This window comes from Pteronotus mesoamericanus, unplaced genomic scaffold (assembly GCF_021234165.1).
Source record: "Pteronotus mesoamericanus isolate MK-2021 breed Mesoamerican mustached bat unplaced genomic scaffold, CSHL_Meso_final scaffold_21, whole genome shotgun sequence".
NCBI lineage: Eukaryota > Metazoa > Chordata > Mammalia > Chiroptera > Mormoopidae > Pteronotus > Pteronotus mesoamericanus.
Window position 1 is genome coordinate 811,575 of NW_026555310.1, and position 17,781 is coordinate 829,355.

At 37.2% G+C, this 17,781-nt stretch overlaps 1 protein-coding gene across 1 annotated transcript; it reads right to left on the reverse strand.

Annotated features, from left to right (window-relative positions):
* Positions 1-10,345: 10,345 nt before the first annotated feature.
* LOC129084535 (olfactory receptor 9K2-like) lies at positions 10,346-11,182 on the reverse strand. The gene has a single exon (XM_054590728.1). The coding sequence runs from the start codon at positions 11,180-11,182 to the stop codon at positions 10,346-10,348; it is 837 nt and encodes a 278-aa protein (XP_054446703.1).
* Between the last annotated feature and the right edge of the window lie 6,599 nt (positions 11,183-17,781).

Consider the following 17,781-nt stretch of genomic DNA (forward strand, 5'->3'; position numbering starts at 1 on the left):
TGGGAAGCTCCTTATTTCTGCTTCAATTCTAAATGGTAGCTTTGTCGGGTAAAGTAGCCTTGGTTGTAGGTCCTTGCTTTTCATCACCTTGAGTATTTTGTGCCTCTCCCTTCTGGGCTGAAATATTTCTGTTGAGAAATCAGATGACAATCTAATTGGTGGTCCCTTGTATGTAGCTACCTGCTTTTCTCTTGTGGCTTTTGGGATTCTCTCCTTGTCTTTAAGCTTTGTCATTTTAATTATTACGTGTCTCAGTGTAGGCCTGTTTATGTCCAGCCTCTTTGGGACTCTGAGCTTCCTGGACTTGTGTGTCTTTTTCCTTCACCATATTAGGGAAGTTTTCAGTCATTATTTCTTGACTGAAATAGGTTCTTGATCCCTTGCTCACTCTCTTCTCCTCCTGGTATTCCCACGATGCAGATGTTGCTATGCTTCATGTCATCCAAGATGTTTCTTAAGGTCTCCTCATTTTTTCAAATTCTTTTTCCTTTTGGCTGCTCTGCCTGTGTGTTTTTTCCTACCTTGTTTTTGAAAGTATGATTCAATCCTCTGTTTTGTCTAACTTACTCTTTATTCCTTTGAGTATATTATTCATCTCAGATATTGCATTCTTTATTTCTGACTGGTGCTTTTTTATGGTTTCTATGACTTCTTTTTTGCTGTTGAGCTTCCTTATAATCATTACTTTAAACTCTGATAAATGGTTTGCTTCCATCTCACCTAGCTCTTCTTCTGAAGAATTCTCTTCTTATTTCACTGGGGTCTGTTTCTTTGTCTTTCCCACGTTGGCTGCTTCTTTGTATTTGTTCCTATGTATTAGGTAGATCTGTAAAGACTCTGATGTAGGCTTTTGTCAACGCTGCTAGTGACTGGCCCTAATCAACATGCTGGAGCTATCAGCAATCCACAGCATGTGGCTCCTTCTTCTCAGCCTGTTTCTGTGCAGAAAGAACCAAGCTACACCAAGACCAGCTTTTATCAGCAACGGGTCAGGTGAAGTGAAGTCTCAAACAGCTCCCAGAGATCCGTTTAGTATTTTAGCTAATCAGTTGTTAAACTAATCAAGCTGTAATCAGCAGGCCGAGCAGAGTAATTCCTGTGAACAGGGCTATTTCTTCACCTCAGGCTGATGCCATTTTGAGATGAGAGCTCTGCCTAAGAAAGGTGGCTTCTGAAATATGGTGAATGACTCAGCAGAGATCCTGGCAACTGTTCCTTCAGTTCTGTCCCCAAAGCCACCAACCCCAGACTCTCCTTAAGCATCTCTAGTCCACCCTACTCTCCCTCTGCTGGAGCCCGGGGTATATGGGTGCAAATAAAATTTCGTGTCTTGGTCCTTTAAGAGGCTCTCTGAGTCTCCAGCCATCTCTCCCTGGAAAACAGAAACCCTGCTGTTTTTCACAGCTCAGGGTTATCTGGGTTCCTTTCCTGGTTCTGGTGCTGCAGGCTGGGGAGCCCAGCTTGGGATTTAGATCCCACACTTCTCAGGAGGTACCTCCCAGCTGCTGAAATATCCCTCCAGAACTTCAGCTGTCACGTGTGGGAGCCCAGCCAGCCCTCTTATGCCTCTCCTGCACCCCTTACCAGTCTCATTGTGGTAAAGTGGTTTCTTCTCTCTGTTTGTGGTTATAAGGCTTCTCTCCAGCTAGCGTTCAATTAGTTATTCAGGGTGATTTCACTACAATTTAGTTATAATTCCAAATTGGTCCTGGGAGGAGGTTAGTGTTGCTTCTACTTACTCCTCTGCCATCTTGGATCTCTCTAGCTTACTTTTAACATTAAGATTTTTATATAATAAATATCTTCCATCTCCTTGAGTAGTTTTCTATTTTTTAGACTAAAATTAAATCTTTATTCCAGAAAAGAAATTTCTGAATCATTGCTCTAAAGTGCAAATCCTTGGATCTGTGGTGAAATGATACTGGGTGGAGGGAGTTTCAGGGGGAGAAATGCAGAATGACACTATCTGTAATAGTGTCAACAATAAAAAAAGAAAAGAAAAAAGGAGCTTTGCTCATTATTTTTTCTCATTTTATTGAGAAATTGCTGTTGTGAAATAAATTGTATTCATTCAGACTGTAAAACTATATGTTTTAACAACTTTATACATAACCACATCAAGATAGAGAATATCTTCATTACATCCAAAAGATTAAATATGCCTCCTTTTTATGTCATTCCCAGAATAATTTACTTATACACACACACAGTGTGTGCTCTTTTCTTTCAGGCTTCTTTCACCGACTAAACAATTTTGAGATTTATTCATTTTGTGATATGTATAAGTGATTCATTCTTTTAACTGCTGAGTAATATTCCATTTTCCATTGTACTATATATCAAATTTTGCTTATGTACTCTTAAATTGATAGGCAGTTGTGGAGTTTTTAGATTTTAGATATTGTGAATAAAGCAGGTATGAACATTCATACACATGTATTTGAGCCAGGGTCCATTCCTTCCCTTCCCTCTCTCAGCTCAGCATGATATAAAGTCTACTCAGCCACATGCAGACAAGAATAGAGGGATTCCTCTTCCCCTAGATTTCATTAAAGACTACCATATCACCTTGACAGTAGCAGGCTGCAAACATTTCTGATCTCCTCCAGCTCCATGTTACCGAAGCAGTATTCAAGGAAAGGGTGGCTTAAATGTCTGGAGTTATCTTCCTCTACTTGGCCCCCATTTGTAAGCTAGAACTCTACCCCAGGTGTGATAGGCCAAGAATGATGGAATCCCAATTTCAGTTGCCCCAGTTCTCTCAAAGGATACAGATTCTATGCCAAGAGTGAAAAGCTTAAAAGACCACAGGCCACTGACCGCCAGAAAGCCTGCTCAAAAAACAAAGAGTGTCACTGAAAGAAAAGGGTCACTGCTCCTATTCCAGTTCCAAAGATGGTGAACACAGATTTTACCTAGAATGAAAGGCATGCCACAAGAGCAGCGGGCTCCTAACCTCTCCTCAAGTGAACTGGCTTTATTTGGATAAAAGTGGGGGAAAAGTTAAGGCATCACTGAATTCTCAAACATAATTTTAAAAAATTGATGATAAGCAATTAAGAAGAGGCTGGTACCTCCATGTGAGAGCAAAAACCTAACAGTAGACCAACTAGAAGTTTACCAGAGAGGACCAGGGAAGAAGACAGCTAAGAAGTGCCCTCCTGGAACTGGAACAAACCTCAAAGACTGAATTTAAAGACTAGCTTTGCAAAGGAAAGAAATTTTAATAGGATCAGAGTGTAGAGAAATATATGTCCCAGACTGCTTTCAAAACAATAGAACAAGAAGAATTAGTGGAGGCCATCTTCTGGGCAGGAAACCTACAGAGGCACATCACTCAAAAAAATGATTAGGGAAGGACACAGCATTATACTTGCACAAGTCTAAGGCTCTCTGAGAAGTAACATCAGAGGCTTCTTGGAGCAAACAGAATTCAACTAAATAGTCTAGCAAAGTCACTAAAAGTTTTTTTAAAAAAGCAAACAAAAACATAGAAATAACTGAAAGAATGTCATATAGTTGAAATTATATAGTATGTATCCTGTCAGATTGGCTTCTTTCACTTGGTAACGTGTTCATGGTTCCTCCATATCTTTTCAAAGCTGATAGCTCATTTCATTTTAGTGCTAAATATTATTCCTTTGTCTGGGTGTACCAGTTTATTTATCCATTCACCTGCTGAAGGACATCTTGGTTACCTCCAAGTTTTGACATTATGAATAAAGCTACTGTAAACACCTATGTGCAGGTTTCTGTGCAGACATAAGTTTTCAACTCCTTTGAGTAAATATCAAATAGCACAATTGCTGGATCATATAGTAATATGTATAATTTTTTAGGTAACCACAAACTGTTTTCCAAAGTAATTATACCATTTTGAATTCATGTAGTAATAATGGTGATCCCTGTTGCTCCACATCCTTGCCAGCATTTGGTATGGTCTGTGTTTTAGATTTTGGTCATTCTAATAGGTGGGTAGTAGTATCTATTTTTCTTTTTGGTTTTTTAAATTACGATTTTACTTTTTAGAACAGTTTAAGGTCCACAGCAAAAGAGATACAGGTACAGAGTTTTCCCATATATATCCCCTGCCTCCACAAATGCACAGCTTCCCACATTAGAAACATCCTCCACCAGATTGGTATACTTGTTACAATTGTTGAACCTGATCGATAGACTATATTCACCCAAAATCCATAGTTACTTTTGGGTTCACTCTTGGATTGTATATTCTGTAGGTTTGGACAAATGTATAATGACAGGTATCCATTGTTGGGAACCATCCTGTCTGGTTTCAGGTACTGTAGCCTCCCCAACAGGTGAGAGGGCCCCAAGGCTGGAAATAATCAAGGAGGCCTTGGGAAAACAGACCACTGAGGAGACAAAACTTGTCCCCCTGGCAGGGACACAGCCCCTGCCTTCCTCACATCTCCCTGCTTGGCCCTGTGATGGTCAGTTTGTCAAAGACAGGTAAGATCTCTCATGAGGAGGGACAACCTAAGACAGATACAGACAGTATAGGCAGCAGACAAGGACTTGGGGGACACAGAGAAAGGGCAAAAAGGCCCTCACCCCTCAGCTCAGCTTGGATATGGCCAGGATCCTCATTCTGTCTGAAATAAATCTCCTTATTTCTTGGCAGCTCTGCTCCACCCGCCTGACTCAGGCTTGAAACAATATTAAAGGCAAGTACAGCCCTAAACTGGATCGGGCAGTTCCCAAGGGGAAAGCAGACCTAGAAGTAAGTTCCTTGAAGCATGCTTTGTTCTTCCCTCAAAAGCTATGATAATCAGCTCATACTGGGAAGGAGATAAACATTATTCATAGACCCTTACCTGAGGCAGATCTCATGTACATCCAATTGTTATCTATGATCTTTTTTTTTGTAAACATAGCCTTTTGACATTGATTGATGATCTTTGCATCCATACCCCTGTGCACATGATTCTCAATAAAAGCCTTTGCACATGGGGGCTCAGGGCCTTCTCCCCTAGAGGGAAGAGCCATGTCCCCTCTCCTGGTAAACAGAAAAGTGTTTGCAACAACTCGTGTTTATTCCCCCATCCGTGACACCTCCGGGATGGGCTCTGCGGGATTCAGAGCCCCGCTCCCTCCTCAGCTGGCTCTGGACAGTAACCCTCAGATCCATGAGCGCTCCACAGGGCACTCCCCACGACAATCCATAATTATGGTATCATATAGAGTATTTTCACTGCACTAAAAATCTTTGTGCTCTGCTCGTTTAACTCTTCCTATATTCCACAATCCCTATGGATCTTTTTCCTGTCTCCATAGTTTTGCCTTTTCCAAAATGTGATATAGTTGGAATGATGTAACACAGTTTTTCCAGATTGGACTCTTTCAATAAGTAATGTGCATTTACTCTTCCTCCATATCTCTTTACAGGTTGAAAGCTCTTTTAGCACTGAATGATATTCCGTTGTCTGGATATGCTACAGTTTATGCCTTCACTTACCAAAGGAAATCTTGGTAAGTTCTAAATATTGACAGCTGTAAATAAAGCTACTATAAATATTTTTGTTCAGTTTTTTGTGTGGACATAAACTTGCAGCTCCTTTGGGTAAATGCCAAGCAGCGTAATTACTAAATCATATAGTAATAGTATGTTTTTTAGCTTTTGTAAGAAACTGCCAAATTGTCTTCCAAAGTGGCTATACTATTTTGAATTCCCATCAGCAATATGTAAGAGTTGCTCCACATGCTTGTAAGCATTTAACATTGCCAGTGTTCTGTATTTTGGCCATTCTGAGAGGTGTATAGTGGTATCTCATTGTTGGGATATTTTTAATCCTCACACAAGGGCATTTTCATTTGCTTTTTTTAGCAAGAGAGAGGGAGGAAAAGAGGAAGGAAGAGAGAGAAAGATCGATGTGAGAGAAGCATTGATTGGTTGCCTTCATATACACCCAGACCAGGGATCTGTACTGGCACTAGGATCATACCTGTCCAGACCAGGGGTTGCATTCACCTGCATCCAGATCGGGATGAACACACACCTAGGTATGTGTCCTGACCAGGAATCAAACCTGGAACCTTTCAGTTACTGGACAATGCTCCAACCATTGAGCCACGCCAGCCAGGAATCATTGTTTTATTTGCATTCCCTGATGACATATAGAATATTTTTTCCTATGTTTACCATCTGCATACCCTCTTTAATGAGGTGTCCATTAAGGTCTTGGGCCGCCTTTTTAATCAGGTAATTTTCTTACAGTTGAGTCTTAAGAGTTCCTTGCATATTTTCAATGTTTTATCAGCTGTCTTTTGAAAATATTTTTCTCCAGCCTGTATCTTTCCTTTTTTCTTTCACAATGTCTTTCACAGAGCAGAAGTTTTCAGTGTTAGTTAAGTCCAAATTTTAATTATGTCTTTCATGGATCATGCCTTTGGTGTTACTTCTAAAAAGGCATTGTCATACTCAAAGTCATCTAGATTTCTTATATGTTATCTTCTAAAAATTTTATAGTTTTGTGTTTTACACTAAGTCCTATAATCCATTTGAGTTTATTTTTGTGAATGGTGTAAGGTTAATATCTAGTTCACATTTTTGCAGGTGGCTGTTCCAGTACTCTGTTGAAAAGACTATCTTTTATCCATTGTATTACCTTTGCTCCTTTGTAAAGATCAGTTGACTATATGTGGCTCTACTTCTAGTCTCTTTTGTTCAATCTATTTTTGATTCTTTCACCAATACCACATATCTTATAGTAGCTGCATGGCAGCCAGTCAAGAAGTTGTGTAGTGTCAGTCTTCTGATTCTGTTCTTCTCCTTCAATACTGTCTATTGTGGGTCTTTTTCTTCTCCATATAAACTTTAGATTCAATATCTAAAGTTTGTCAACATCCAGAACAACTTGCTGGTATTTTTATTGGAATTACATTGAATGTATAGAACAAGTTAGGAAGAACTGACATCTTGACTATACTGAGTCTTCCTCTTTATGAACATAGAATATCTCTCCATTTATATTTAGATCTACTTAGATTTCTTCTATTAGAGTTTTACATTTTTCTCCTACAGATCTTATACATACTTTATGAGATTTATACATGAATATTTTATCTTTGAAGATTGCCAATATAAATGTAACTTTGTTTTAATTGAATTTATTGGGGTCATTGGTTAATAAAATTATACAGGTTTCAAGTGGACAACCTATAATACATCATCTGTATATTGTATTGTGTGTTCATCACCCAAAGTCAAGTCTCCTTCTGTCACCACTTATCCATCCTTTACCCTCTTCTAACTCCCCCTACTCCCCTTCCTTCAGTAATCACCATACTGTTGGTTTTGTGGGGTTTTGTTGGATTTTTTTTGCTTAATCACTTCACCTTTTTCATCCATCTCCTCCACCCTCCTCCACTCTGAGAGCCATCAGTCTGTTTTCTGTATCTGAGTCTTTTTTCTATTTTCTTTGTTTATTTTGAAATCATATGACAATTGTCTTTCTCTGATTGGTTTATTTCATTTAACATAATACTTTCCAAGTCCATCCATGCTGTCAAAAAAGGTAAGATTTCCTTCTTTTTACTGCCAAGGAGTATTCCATTGTGTAAGTGTACCATAGCCTTTTTATTCACTCATCTACTCATGGGTACTTGGGCTGCTTCCAAATCTTGCTTAGTGAATAACACTGCAATGAACATAGGGGTGCATGTATTCTTTCAAATCAGCATTTTGGGTTTCTTTGGATATATTCCCAGAAGTGGAATCACTGGGTCATAAGGCAGTTTCATTTTTTTGTTTTATTTTTTACTTTATTTTTATTATTAACATTACTACAGATGTCCCCATTTTCCCCTTTGCACACCTCCCCCTGCCTTTGTCCCCCTCTTCCCTCTGGCCATCACCACACTGTTGTGTCTGTGGGTTATGGGTACATGTTCTTTTGGTAATGCCTTCGCCTTCATTCATCCAGTTCCCCTCTTACCCCTGTCCTGACAGCTATCAGTCTGTTCCATGTATATACCTCTGTTTCTATTTTGTTCATCTGTTTATTTAGTTCATTAGATTCTACATATAAGTGAGATCATATGGTAATTGTCTTTCACCAACTGGCTTATTTCACTTAGCATAATAAAGTATTTTTAATTTTAAATTCCGCTTGCTCATTGCTGGTATATAGAAAGCAATTGACTTTTGTATACTAACCATATAGCCTCCAAACGTTTTATTATCTCTTAAGAGTTTCAGGAGTTTTATTGTCAGCTCTCAGATTTTCTATAAAAACAATTGTTATGTGTGAACAAAGACAGTATTATTTCTTCCTTCCCATTCTATGTACCTTTTTGTATTATTTTGTTAGAACTGCCAAAACAAGATACCGCAGACTGAGTGGCTTAAAAAACAACTTTATTTTTCAGTGTTCTGGAGACTGGAAGTCCAAGAATAAGGTGCCAGCAGCTTTGGTCTCCTCTGAGGGCTCTCGCCATGGCGTACAGACAGCCACTCTTTTGCTCTCCTGCACATTGGCATCTATCAGTGCACAGGCACCCCGGTGTTGCCCTGGGTGTCGTAATCTCCTCTTCCTCCAAACGTATCAGTCAGACTGCACCAGAGGCCACCAACAGCCTTATTTTAATTACTTCTTTGTAGCCTTATCTCTAGATACGATCACAAGATGCTGTACTGAGAGTTCGAGTTTTGGAAGATATAATTCAACCCCCAAAACTTTTATCTTTTTCTCATCTACTGTATTAGCAAAGACTTCCAGTAGGATGTTGAAAGTTGTGGTGAGGGAGGGACATTTCACCTTGTTCTTAATCTTACCAAAAAAGCTTCTAGTTTCCCACAATCAAATATTACCTTAATTTTTAAAAATATGATCTTAGGATTTTTATAGATGTTCTTTGTCAAGTTGAGGAAATTTCTCCCTGTTCCTAGTTTGGTGAGAGCTCCTTTAATTTTTATCTGTTTCTACCATTACCACACATATTATTCAATTTCAAAAATCCATGAGACACAACTCCTTCAGTATATTCTCCTCATACAAATCAGTTAATATCTTCTGTGTATTTTACCTGCAAATTTTCAATTCAGTGTTTTTTCATCTACATTGATATACTTCAAGCACACATCAATAATGTAATCTGATACAGCAGTTTTACCAACTCAAATCTTATCCCCTTTTAAATATATCTTTCACATAACCCTAAAGACTTTACCTGATTACCAACCACTTCCTCTCAGGCACCCCACTTTGCAATCTCTATGTTTATCTTTAGCATACACATTTGTGGATTTTAATTGTCTGTCCAAAGATGTGACTCTCACAATAAATTGTAAACTCCTTGATGATCGAGGTTATTTATGCCTGAGCCTACGACAAGACAAGAACATATTACACATATAGTCAATAAATTTAATCAAATAAATATTCAAAGACATAGATGAGGAAATTTCAATCATATTCTACTTTGATTACTGCCTTGCTCCTACAACACTTTTAAATATTCCTAACAATAATTAACACAGGAAACATTATGCAGATCCATTATGAGGGAATGATTACTCAAAATGTTTGCATACCTCTGTCTCGCTCTTTTGTCCTAGAGTCCAGCAATTAGCAGTGCTCAGAGCACTTCCCAATACCTGACACACTCAATGTACAATTTTCCAAGTTAATGTGTATAGTGAAGATTATTTATTGTTTATTTCTTTTTATTACTCCTTCCTTTCAATATAACACATACAAAACATTTGATTCAAAGTGAAAATTCAGTAACTATTCAATATGGTAAAAAAAAACTAGTTATAAAATTGGGAAATATTTTATTTAAAAACATAAGTTAGGCATTGTTGTCAATTATGAATGCTTGTGTGTAAGTGGAGGAGCAATTCCAAAGACAAACACCGGACAAAATACTGTTTAAACACTACAATAAAATATAAAAAGAGTATTCAGCAGAATGTCATAAAAATAAATAGAAATCAATTTTGTGAAATAAAATGTTATTTGAAATCAGTGGGGCGGCGCAGGTGTGGGGGGTCATCTTGAAGAATGCTCCTCTGATATCCAGGACATGTCTAGTATTTAGGATGTTCAAAATTAACAATGTCTCAGAAGAAAAGAAAAATGTAATAATGGGAATACTACTCTCTGTTGAAAAGCTTCTAATAGCATGTTTATTATGTTCAGGAGAATAACTTTCACTAATGACCACAAGGAGTATGAAATAAATAGCCACAGCACCTTTGGTGAAAGAGAAATAATGATCAAAGAATAGTATTTTTCTTCTCTAAAATTTTTTTTATAGCTTCTTTGACATCTTTGTTTCTCAGAGAGTAAATCAAAGAATTCAACATGGGAGTGACTAGGGTTTAACATAAGGAGACCACTTGACTGAGCTCAGGAAATCTGTCAGGAATGAGATACATAAAAAAGACAGCACCATACAGTACACTCACGACTCCGAGGTGCGAGCTGCAAGTAGAAAAGGCTTTCTTACGTCCCTCAGTGGAGTGTATCTTTGGAACAGTGGACACAATATACATATAAGAAATAATAATGACTATCGTGGTAGGCAAGATAATGATGCTGGATAAGAAAAAAGAAATCATTTTATACATAAAGAGGTCAGAACAAGATAGTCTCTGAAGTGGGCGAGCATCACAGTAAAAGTGGTCAATGGCCCGAGAAGAACAAAAGGATAAAGTAAATGTCATGCTGGTCTGAAGAACTGAGGTGATGCAGCCACAAAAATAGGAACCAGCCACCAAATGAGTGCAGAGACATGTTGACATCTGGACAGAGTACAAGAGTGGGCTGCAGATGGCAATGAAGCGGTCATAAGGCATAGCTGCCAGGAGAAATCCTTCAGTCACAATAAACAAGGCAAAGAGAAAGAACTGGGCCACACAATCCGAAAAGGAGATGGACTTGCTCTTAGACCAGAAGTTGATCAGGGCCTTGGGTGCAATAACAGATGAATAGAAGAGGCCAGTGAAGGAGAGGTTGCCTAGGAAGAAATATATCAGTGTGTTCAGCCAGGAATCAGTCATAATAACGGCCATCATCCCAATATTCCCTAGAAGGACCATGGCATATACAAATAGAATGAACAGGAAGAGGAGAATGTGGACCTCTGGGCAGACCTTGAAGCCTACAAGAATGAAGTCAGTCACTTCTGAGTGATTGCTTATTCCCCTGTCACCCATGGCAGAAACCTGCTGAGAGGCACAAGGCAAAATCAATAAATGGACCCTTGCTTTTGATTCTAGCTATAAATAATCTCTTCAAGCATTAGGATTTACAAAGCTATTTTATAATCATTATTCATTTTCACCTTATGAAATTACTGTGACTTAACTTTAAGTCAATTCCAACTGATGATGAATCAAAAGGTTAATTTTATGTCTTAATTCTTATTAGCAGTGGAATTAGATCTTTTCCTGTGCGTCTAATGTAATGTCATTCTACCCAAATGCCTTTTGTATTTGCAACTATCACTTCTCTGTACACTTATGATTTATGCATAAATTCTATGTCATGAAGCACTGATTGGAGAGAACAAAATAATTTAATAATTGAGATTTGGGAAGTAATTTTGATGTTTGGGTTTGAAATATTGGGGGTTTGAAAAGTCTAATTTAAGAAAATTTAACGTTGCAGATTTAATTTAGAGTACCAGCAGAGATAAAGTAAGCAACTAAATTTAAAAATTACTTATGAGGTGCAATTACTTTTTGTGGGTGGTGGCTACTTTGGATTCTGATATAATTTATATACTCACTAAAATAAGAGGTGTACACAACCAAACACAAAAATTATCAGCACGCACATGCTAGGATTTCTCTCCCAGGTGAGCCTCCAAAACCTTCTCATAAGAACAACTGCCCTGCATTTCCTCAGCCCATCGTTCATAGTTTTTTAAAAGGCCTACAAGTAGTCTAGATAAAAATAAATTCTTTGGAACTGAACACTAAACAAAAGATACATATAAAGGAATTGTTGGTTGCATTCTTATTTACCCTGGACATGTCTTCCATAGCCATCATTAATTCATTTAAGACAGGGCAACTAAGAATGTAAACTCATTTGTATGAACAATATGGATGCTTTTTCTCCACTCATGGCTTTATATATATGAGTCTGCCTAGACAGTAATAATAATAGCAAATATTTATGTGACACCGTTTATATTCTAGACAGTTTTCTAAATACTTATATAATCCATACAATAATAATAATATGAGGTAAGTACTATTAATTCTTCCAGTTTACAGATTAGGAAACTGAGGCATGGAAATGAAGTCTTTTGAAGGCCACCTACTAGGATTAAAATCAGAATTACGAACCTAGAAACCTGGCTCCAGAATCCATGCTCTTAACCACTGCCTGATACCACCTTCCTGGTCCTTTACCTGACTTACTCCTACTTCAACTTCAGAGCTCAGTTAAAGTGTCGTATCTTTGAAACACACTCCTCAACTCTTCAACCTGGGTTAAAACATCTCTGTATTCATCATGCTCCCAAGGATAGTAGATATTATCACCATATTTTAATATTAAATATTAATAATTTTTCACTTGACAACTTCCTTATAATCAAAACTTCAATTTGTCCTCCATAGAGAGTCAGCATTATGTTCTGTGCCTGACAAATGGCAAATAATCAATGCATATTTATTATGTAGATAAAAGTTGAATGACATTTGAGCATGGAGAATTAGAGAAAAATTTGAAGGCTGTAATAATGCAGTTGTTAGCATGGGTTTAGGTTTAAATAGAGAGTAAGTTCCAATGCTGCTTCTCTTGTTTTCTAACTGGGACCTTGGACAAGTTACATAACTTGCTTATGTTGCTTATATAACCTACTTATGTTACTTAGTTAAGTGACTGATGTAATTTTGGCAAATTACTATACCACTGTATCCTCATATAAAGGAGGGCTTAAAAATAATACAAAGTGGGATTCAAAAAACACTGGAATTTATTTATAAAAATTGTGTGTTTATTCTTACATGTTTAAACTTCATTCACCTTCAAAGTACTCTCCATTTGAGCAATAGCTCAAAATAGTTTTCAGGCTCATCGATTTTGATGCCTTTTAGTGCTTCTGCTATTTTTTGTTTCCCCTTTTCCACACTGGCAAAATTTTTCCATTTCATGACTTTTATCATGCAGGGAAGTAAAAAAAAAAGTCACTCGGGGTGAGATTGAATGAATACGGAGAGTGGGGCATGGGGTTCATGCCATTTTTGGTCAAAAACTGAACACTCAACACCATGTGAGCAGGCATGCTTGTAAATCACCCATCATGAAATGGACAAACATGTTGAAAGAGTCCTCAAAAACATTCAGGAAAGCCCAACACAAACTCGTACAACAAACCCAGCTGGTACACTGATACAGATGGGTTCCTAGAACACTCACCTAGTGGGGGAGCCAGTACTACAAGAGGCCTGCTCTCCAGAAGATAATTCCAGTTTTTTGGTGTCCCCCTTGTATAACCCTCAAGGCTTTCTTGATGGTACAAAATGAGATGTTGCAAGTAAATCACTTAGCACCACTTATGACAGAGTAAGTACTCAATAAATATTAGCCATTATTATTTTTATTATATCTTTTCATGTTCAATCCTACAACATACACCTAAATAATCAGTGCTAATTAGGCTGAAAATTAATAACATGTATGTGAGCTTTTTTTGGATAAACCATTCTAAACTGAGAGAAGGAAATCAGGGAAACTATTAAAAGTTTTTAAAGAATAAAGAAATCTGAGAAGTGTAATGTTTTCCCTGAGGGGAAAAGAAAGGGGATTAACAGGAAAATGGTATGGTGACTTATTGTTATATTTTTGTTGTTCAACAACTGCATCAAAAATTAAACATGTGAATAACTGTATCATAATGGAGCAATATTTTAAGTATATCGTACTTAGAATCTGAAAAGGTATACGATATTTAAGCAGTGAAAAGAGTGCCTGAAGTAATTTTGAAATATTTTTCAAAAAATAATGTATTCTATTTATATTCTTTTAATCATGCCTAAGGGCAAGAATGTAGATCATTTTAATCTTCAAGATTTATCCCTATTGAACTCATTCTAACATTAATAAGTATGGCTAAAGACATTTATTCCTAGAAAAGAGTTTTTCCTAGTCATTAATAAACAAGTAGTCAGTTGTGACTTATCATGTGTCAAAAACTCACATGTTTTAAAATTTACTCTTACCTCATGTTGTTTGGTAATTTGTCAGACTCAGTAAGATGAAGCAACAGAACTCCAACGTTTACCTCTCGTTATTACTTCAATTCTAGGAAGGGTAAACATAAAGGTAATTAATAACTATGTTCTGACTATTAAGTACTGAAAAATCATTACATCAAGATAAAATGAACCAGTCCTCCCTCCAAACTTCCAAATGCATGTCCATTATGGATTCTTCCCATAGAGAAATCTGACTTCTTTTCTTCATTGTTCTACTTAAACAACTGCTCTTTTCTTAAGTACTTATTTCTTGAAAAATGCTGTACTCCTTTGTAGAAGAGATACAAGGTAAATTTTCCAAATGATGCTCTGTTAAAACTAAAATAAACCCAGGAATTATATTCTACAGTTACACAAAGTGAACCTGAGGAATCAATCTGCAGGACGGCCTCTCTCATTCTTGGATGCTTGAATGCTTTTAAAGAAAGAAAGTAGATTGCACTGGATATATGTGTGTAAGTAGAGGCCCTGAGCCACCTGGAATCTCTGGTAATATGCCAAAATATCAGCAGCAGTCATCCACAATGGCTTTGATATTATCTTAACAGTGTAACTTTTTCAAATAATTGCAGCCTTGAGGTTTCCCTCACCTTCTGGGAGGATAGTCCTCCTGGGAGAGAGGAAAGTATAGGTAAGTTATTAAGATATGTAGGTTCCAGAGCCAAAGTCCATGAGGACCACAGAGGTTCTAGATTAAAAAAGAAAATAAACAAAGAGGGGGAAAAAGAGCCTAAGAGGAATAAAAATCCATATAGTTTTTTCTTTCCTTGCTCTGTGAATCCCTTGGATGTGTGTGGAACAGGGAAGGGGGAACCAAAAGGATCTTTGGATCTTAATTTCTACACTGAAAAAGAAAGCATTTCAATTTACCACGACAAAAGGTTTTTTGGTAGGTAAATAGAAATAATTAAGAAAGGAAATATTTTCCCTCATAATATAACTTATAGGGAAATTTTTGTTTGTAGTCATAAAGTTCATTTCATTTTCACCAAATACACTGCATAATTGTTCTTTAGCTATATTTTTCAATGATAATTGATAATAAGTAGACTAGCATGACTACCATAGGGGGCAAAGCCCAACAAATGCCCTCTAATTCATTAAGTAGACAAAAAAAAATTCTGAGATGTCCTAAATTAAATTACAATAGGCAAGAAGGTGAAAGGAAGAGACATGTGAAGTTAATCAGTTAGCAGCCACAGGTGGAAACCAAGGAAAGGCTGCTCACATCCCTGACCATGTGTTGAAACTTTGATTCAACTTCCAGGCAGCTAGTTCAGCAATTACCGTAAAAGAATAGCCCACCAGCCTCAGGCCACCGCATCCTGACTACTCATGAACCTTCCAGACTGTTGTCCACAGTCAATCCAGATGCAAAAAGTACTTATTTCTTAGGAACTAGTCACCTATCCCAGAACTTTTCCTGCTTTGCCTTTCCTCCCCCAACTCCCCACCCCCACTAACCCTTATCTATAGCTAATGTAAATCCTTTCAAAACAACTTACATCTTTCTTCTCCAAGCTCACTGTAAAAAGAAGGGAGGGAGGGAGGGATGGAGGAACGAAGGAAGGGAGGAAGGAAGGAAGGAAGGAAGGAAGGAAGGAAGGAAGGAAGGAAGGAAGGAAGGAAGGAAGGAAGGATACTTAACTGTATCATAGGGAATACAGTTAATAATATCACAATAACTTTGTACAGTGACAGATGGACAGTGGACTTTTTGTGACGATCACTTTGTAAGGTGTAAAAATGTGAACTCTGTTATACATCTGAAACTAATATAATATTGTGTGTCAACGATAATAAAAAGAGCTTTATAGTCCAGAATAAAAATTAGACATGATGCCAAAGAATAGGAAGCATTGGAAGGCATGCTAAAATCATTTCATGCATAACTATTCTTTCTGTGAAGAGTCACAAGATTAATAAAAACTTGTCTTCTGCTATTATTTGAAAAGGAGGAGGAGGAGAAAGAGAAGAGAAAGGAAAAGGAAATGGAGAAGGGGAAGACATTTAAGTTCTTAAACCAAATCAAATGTTACTTTTTGATATTGTATCAATGAAGCTAACATTAATATTTCAAGGATAACAATTTTTTTAGACTTTCTCTTCCTTCAAGCAATAGGTTGTGAATTATTAAGGTTTATTTTCATCTTGATAATTTTTAATTTATGACACAGAACATTTTGAAACTCAAGAAAAGTATCTTCTAAACATATAAACAAAAGTCCTTGGCTCTCTTATGTGGCTATTTTGTAATTATTCTTCCCTAAATTTATATTTCTTGCGAACTTTCTCATGTGAAACATCAGAGATCCAAAACCTTTTTTATTTCTTCTAGGAAAAAGATATATTTGAAAAATAAAAACTATCACTGACAATGTAAAAATTAAACATCTCAACATCCAGTAAAATAACAACCCTCTTAAGCAGGGCATGACCATGTTCTTTGATATGGGCATTGCTGATAGGTCCATAGCTTCCCATTAGGTATTATTAAAGTTTGCTCTTTCCTTAATATAATTGTGTTTGAAAACCTGGTATATCTGTCTTCCTGAATACAGAGTGGAGATGATAAACTAAGAATCTCTTCCGTTCTCTTAGAGAGTTATGAGTATTTCTCTTCCAAAATTGAAATAAACATCAGTGAATCTATGAAATCACACTGCATGCAAATCTCTTGCCTCCCTTCTGACATGTTTTGCAGGACCCAGAATGAATGGGAACAAAATAGAAATTTAAGACAAACAACACAGCTCCCTGGGCCCTGAGGGCATACAAAAATAGTAGCAGCCAGAATCCATGGTAGTAGCTGTTTTTATTCCCAATCCCATAAAACTATTTCAGAGAATTGCAGCATAAAGTTTTTTTGAATTTTGGAGGAATTTCAGTCCCTCTGAGAGAGGACTGAAAAATGAGCCAATTAGAATTTTGTAACAAGGGCAAACTTCAGAGCCATCCCATGACCTCTCCTCCTCAATCTGAAGCTCATACTGGGGAAGCATTATGCTGATGCTTCCGAAATCAAATTAACAGATAACGTGGTATCTTACTTAAAAGTTGAAGAACTTAAAATTCTTGCTTGTAAAAAGAGCTTTTTGTACTGCTGCATGACAATACAGTATCTTCAGGGAAAAAGCAGACTTTTTATCAATAATGTTGTGTCTGTTCCAAAATGTAACCCAACTTCAGGTTTATTATATGGAATCCCAGAGCAAAATCACTGAGACTTTTTTTTTTTAATAGAAAATTTGCAGGTACATATTACCAATCCCTTCCTCTGGTATGTCTTCTTTTTTGGTCAGCATGGATTTCTAACTGCCTACTTGAATGTGTTAGTTACAAAAAAAAGTTCCAGCCTGGCTGGTGCAGCTCAGTGAATCGACCACCGACCTGCAAACCAAAAGGTCACCTGTTCGATTCCCAGTCAGGGCACAGGCCTGGGTTGCAGGCCAAGTCCTGGGTAGGGGAAGCTCGAGAGGCAACCACACACTGATGTTTCTCCCCCTCTCTTTCTCCCTCCCTTCCCCTCTTTAAAAAAATAA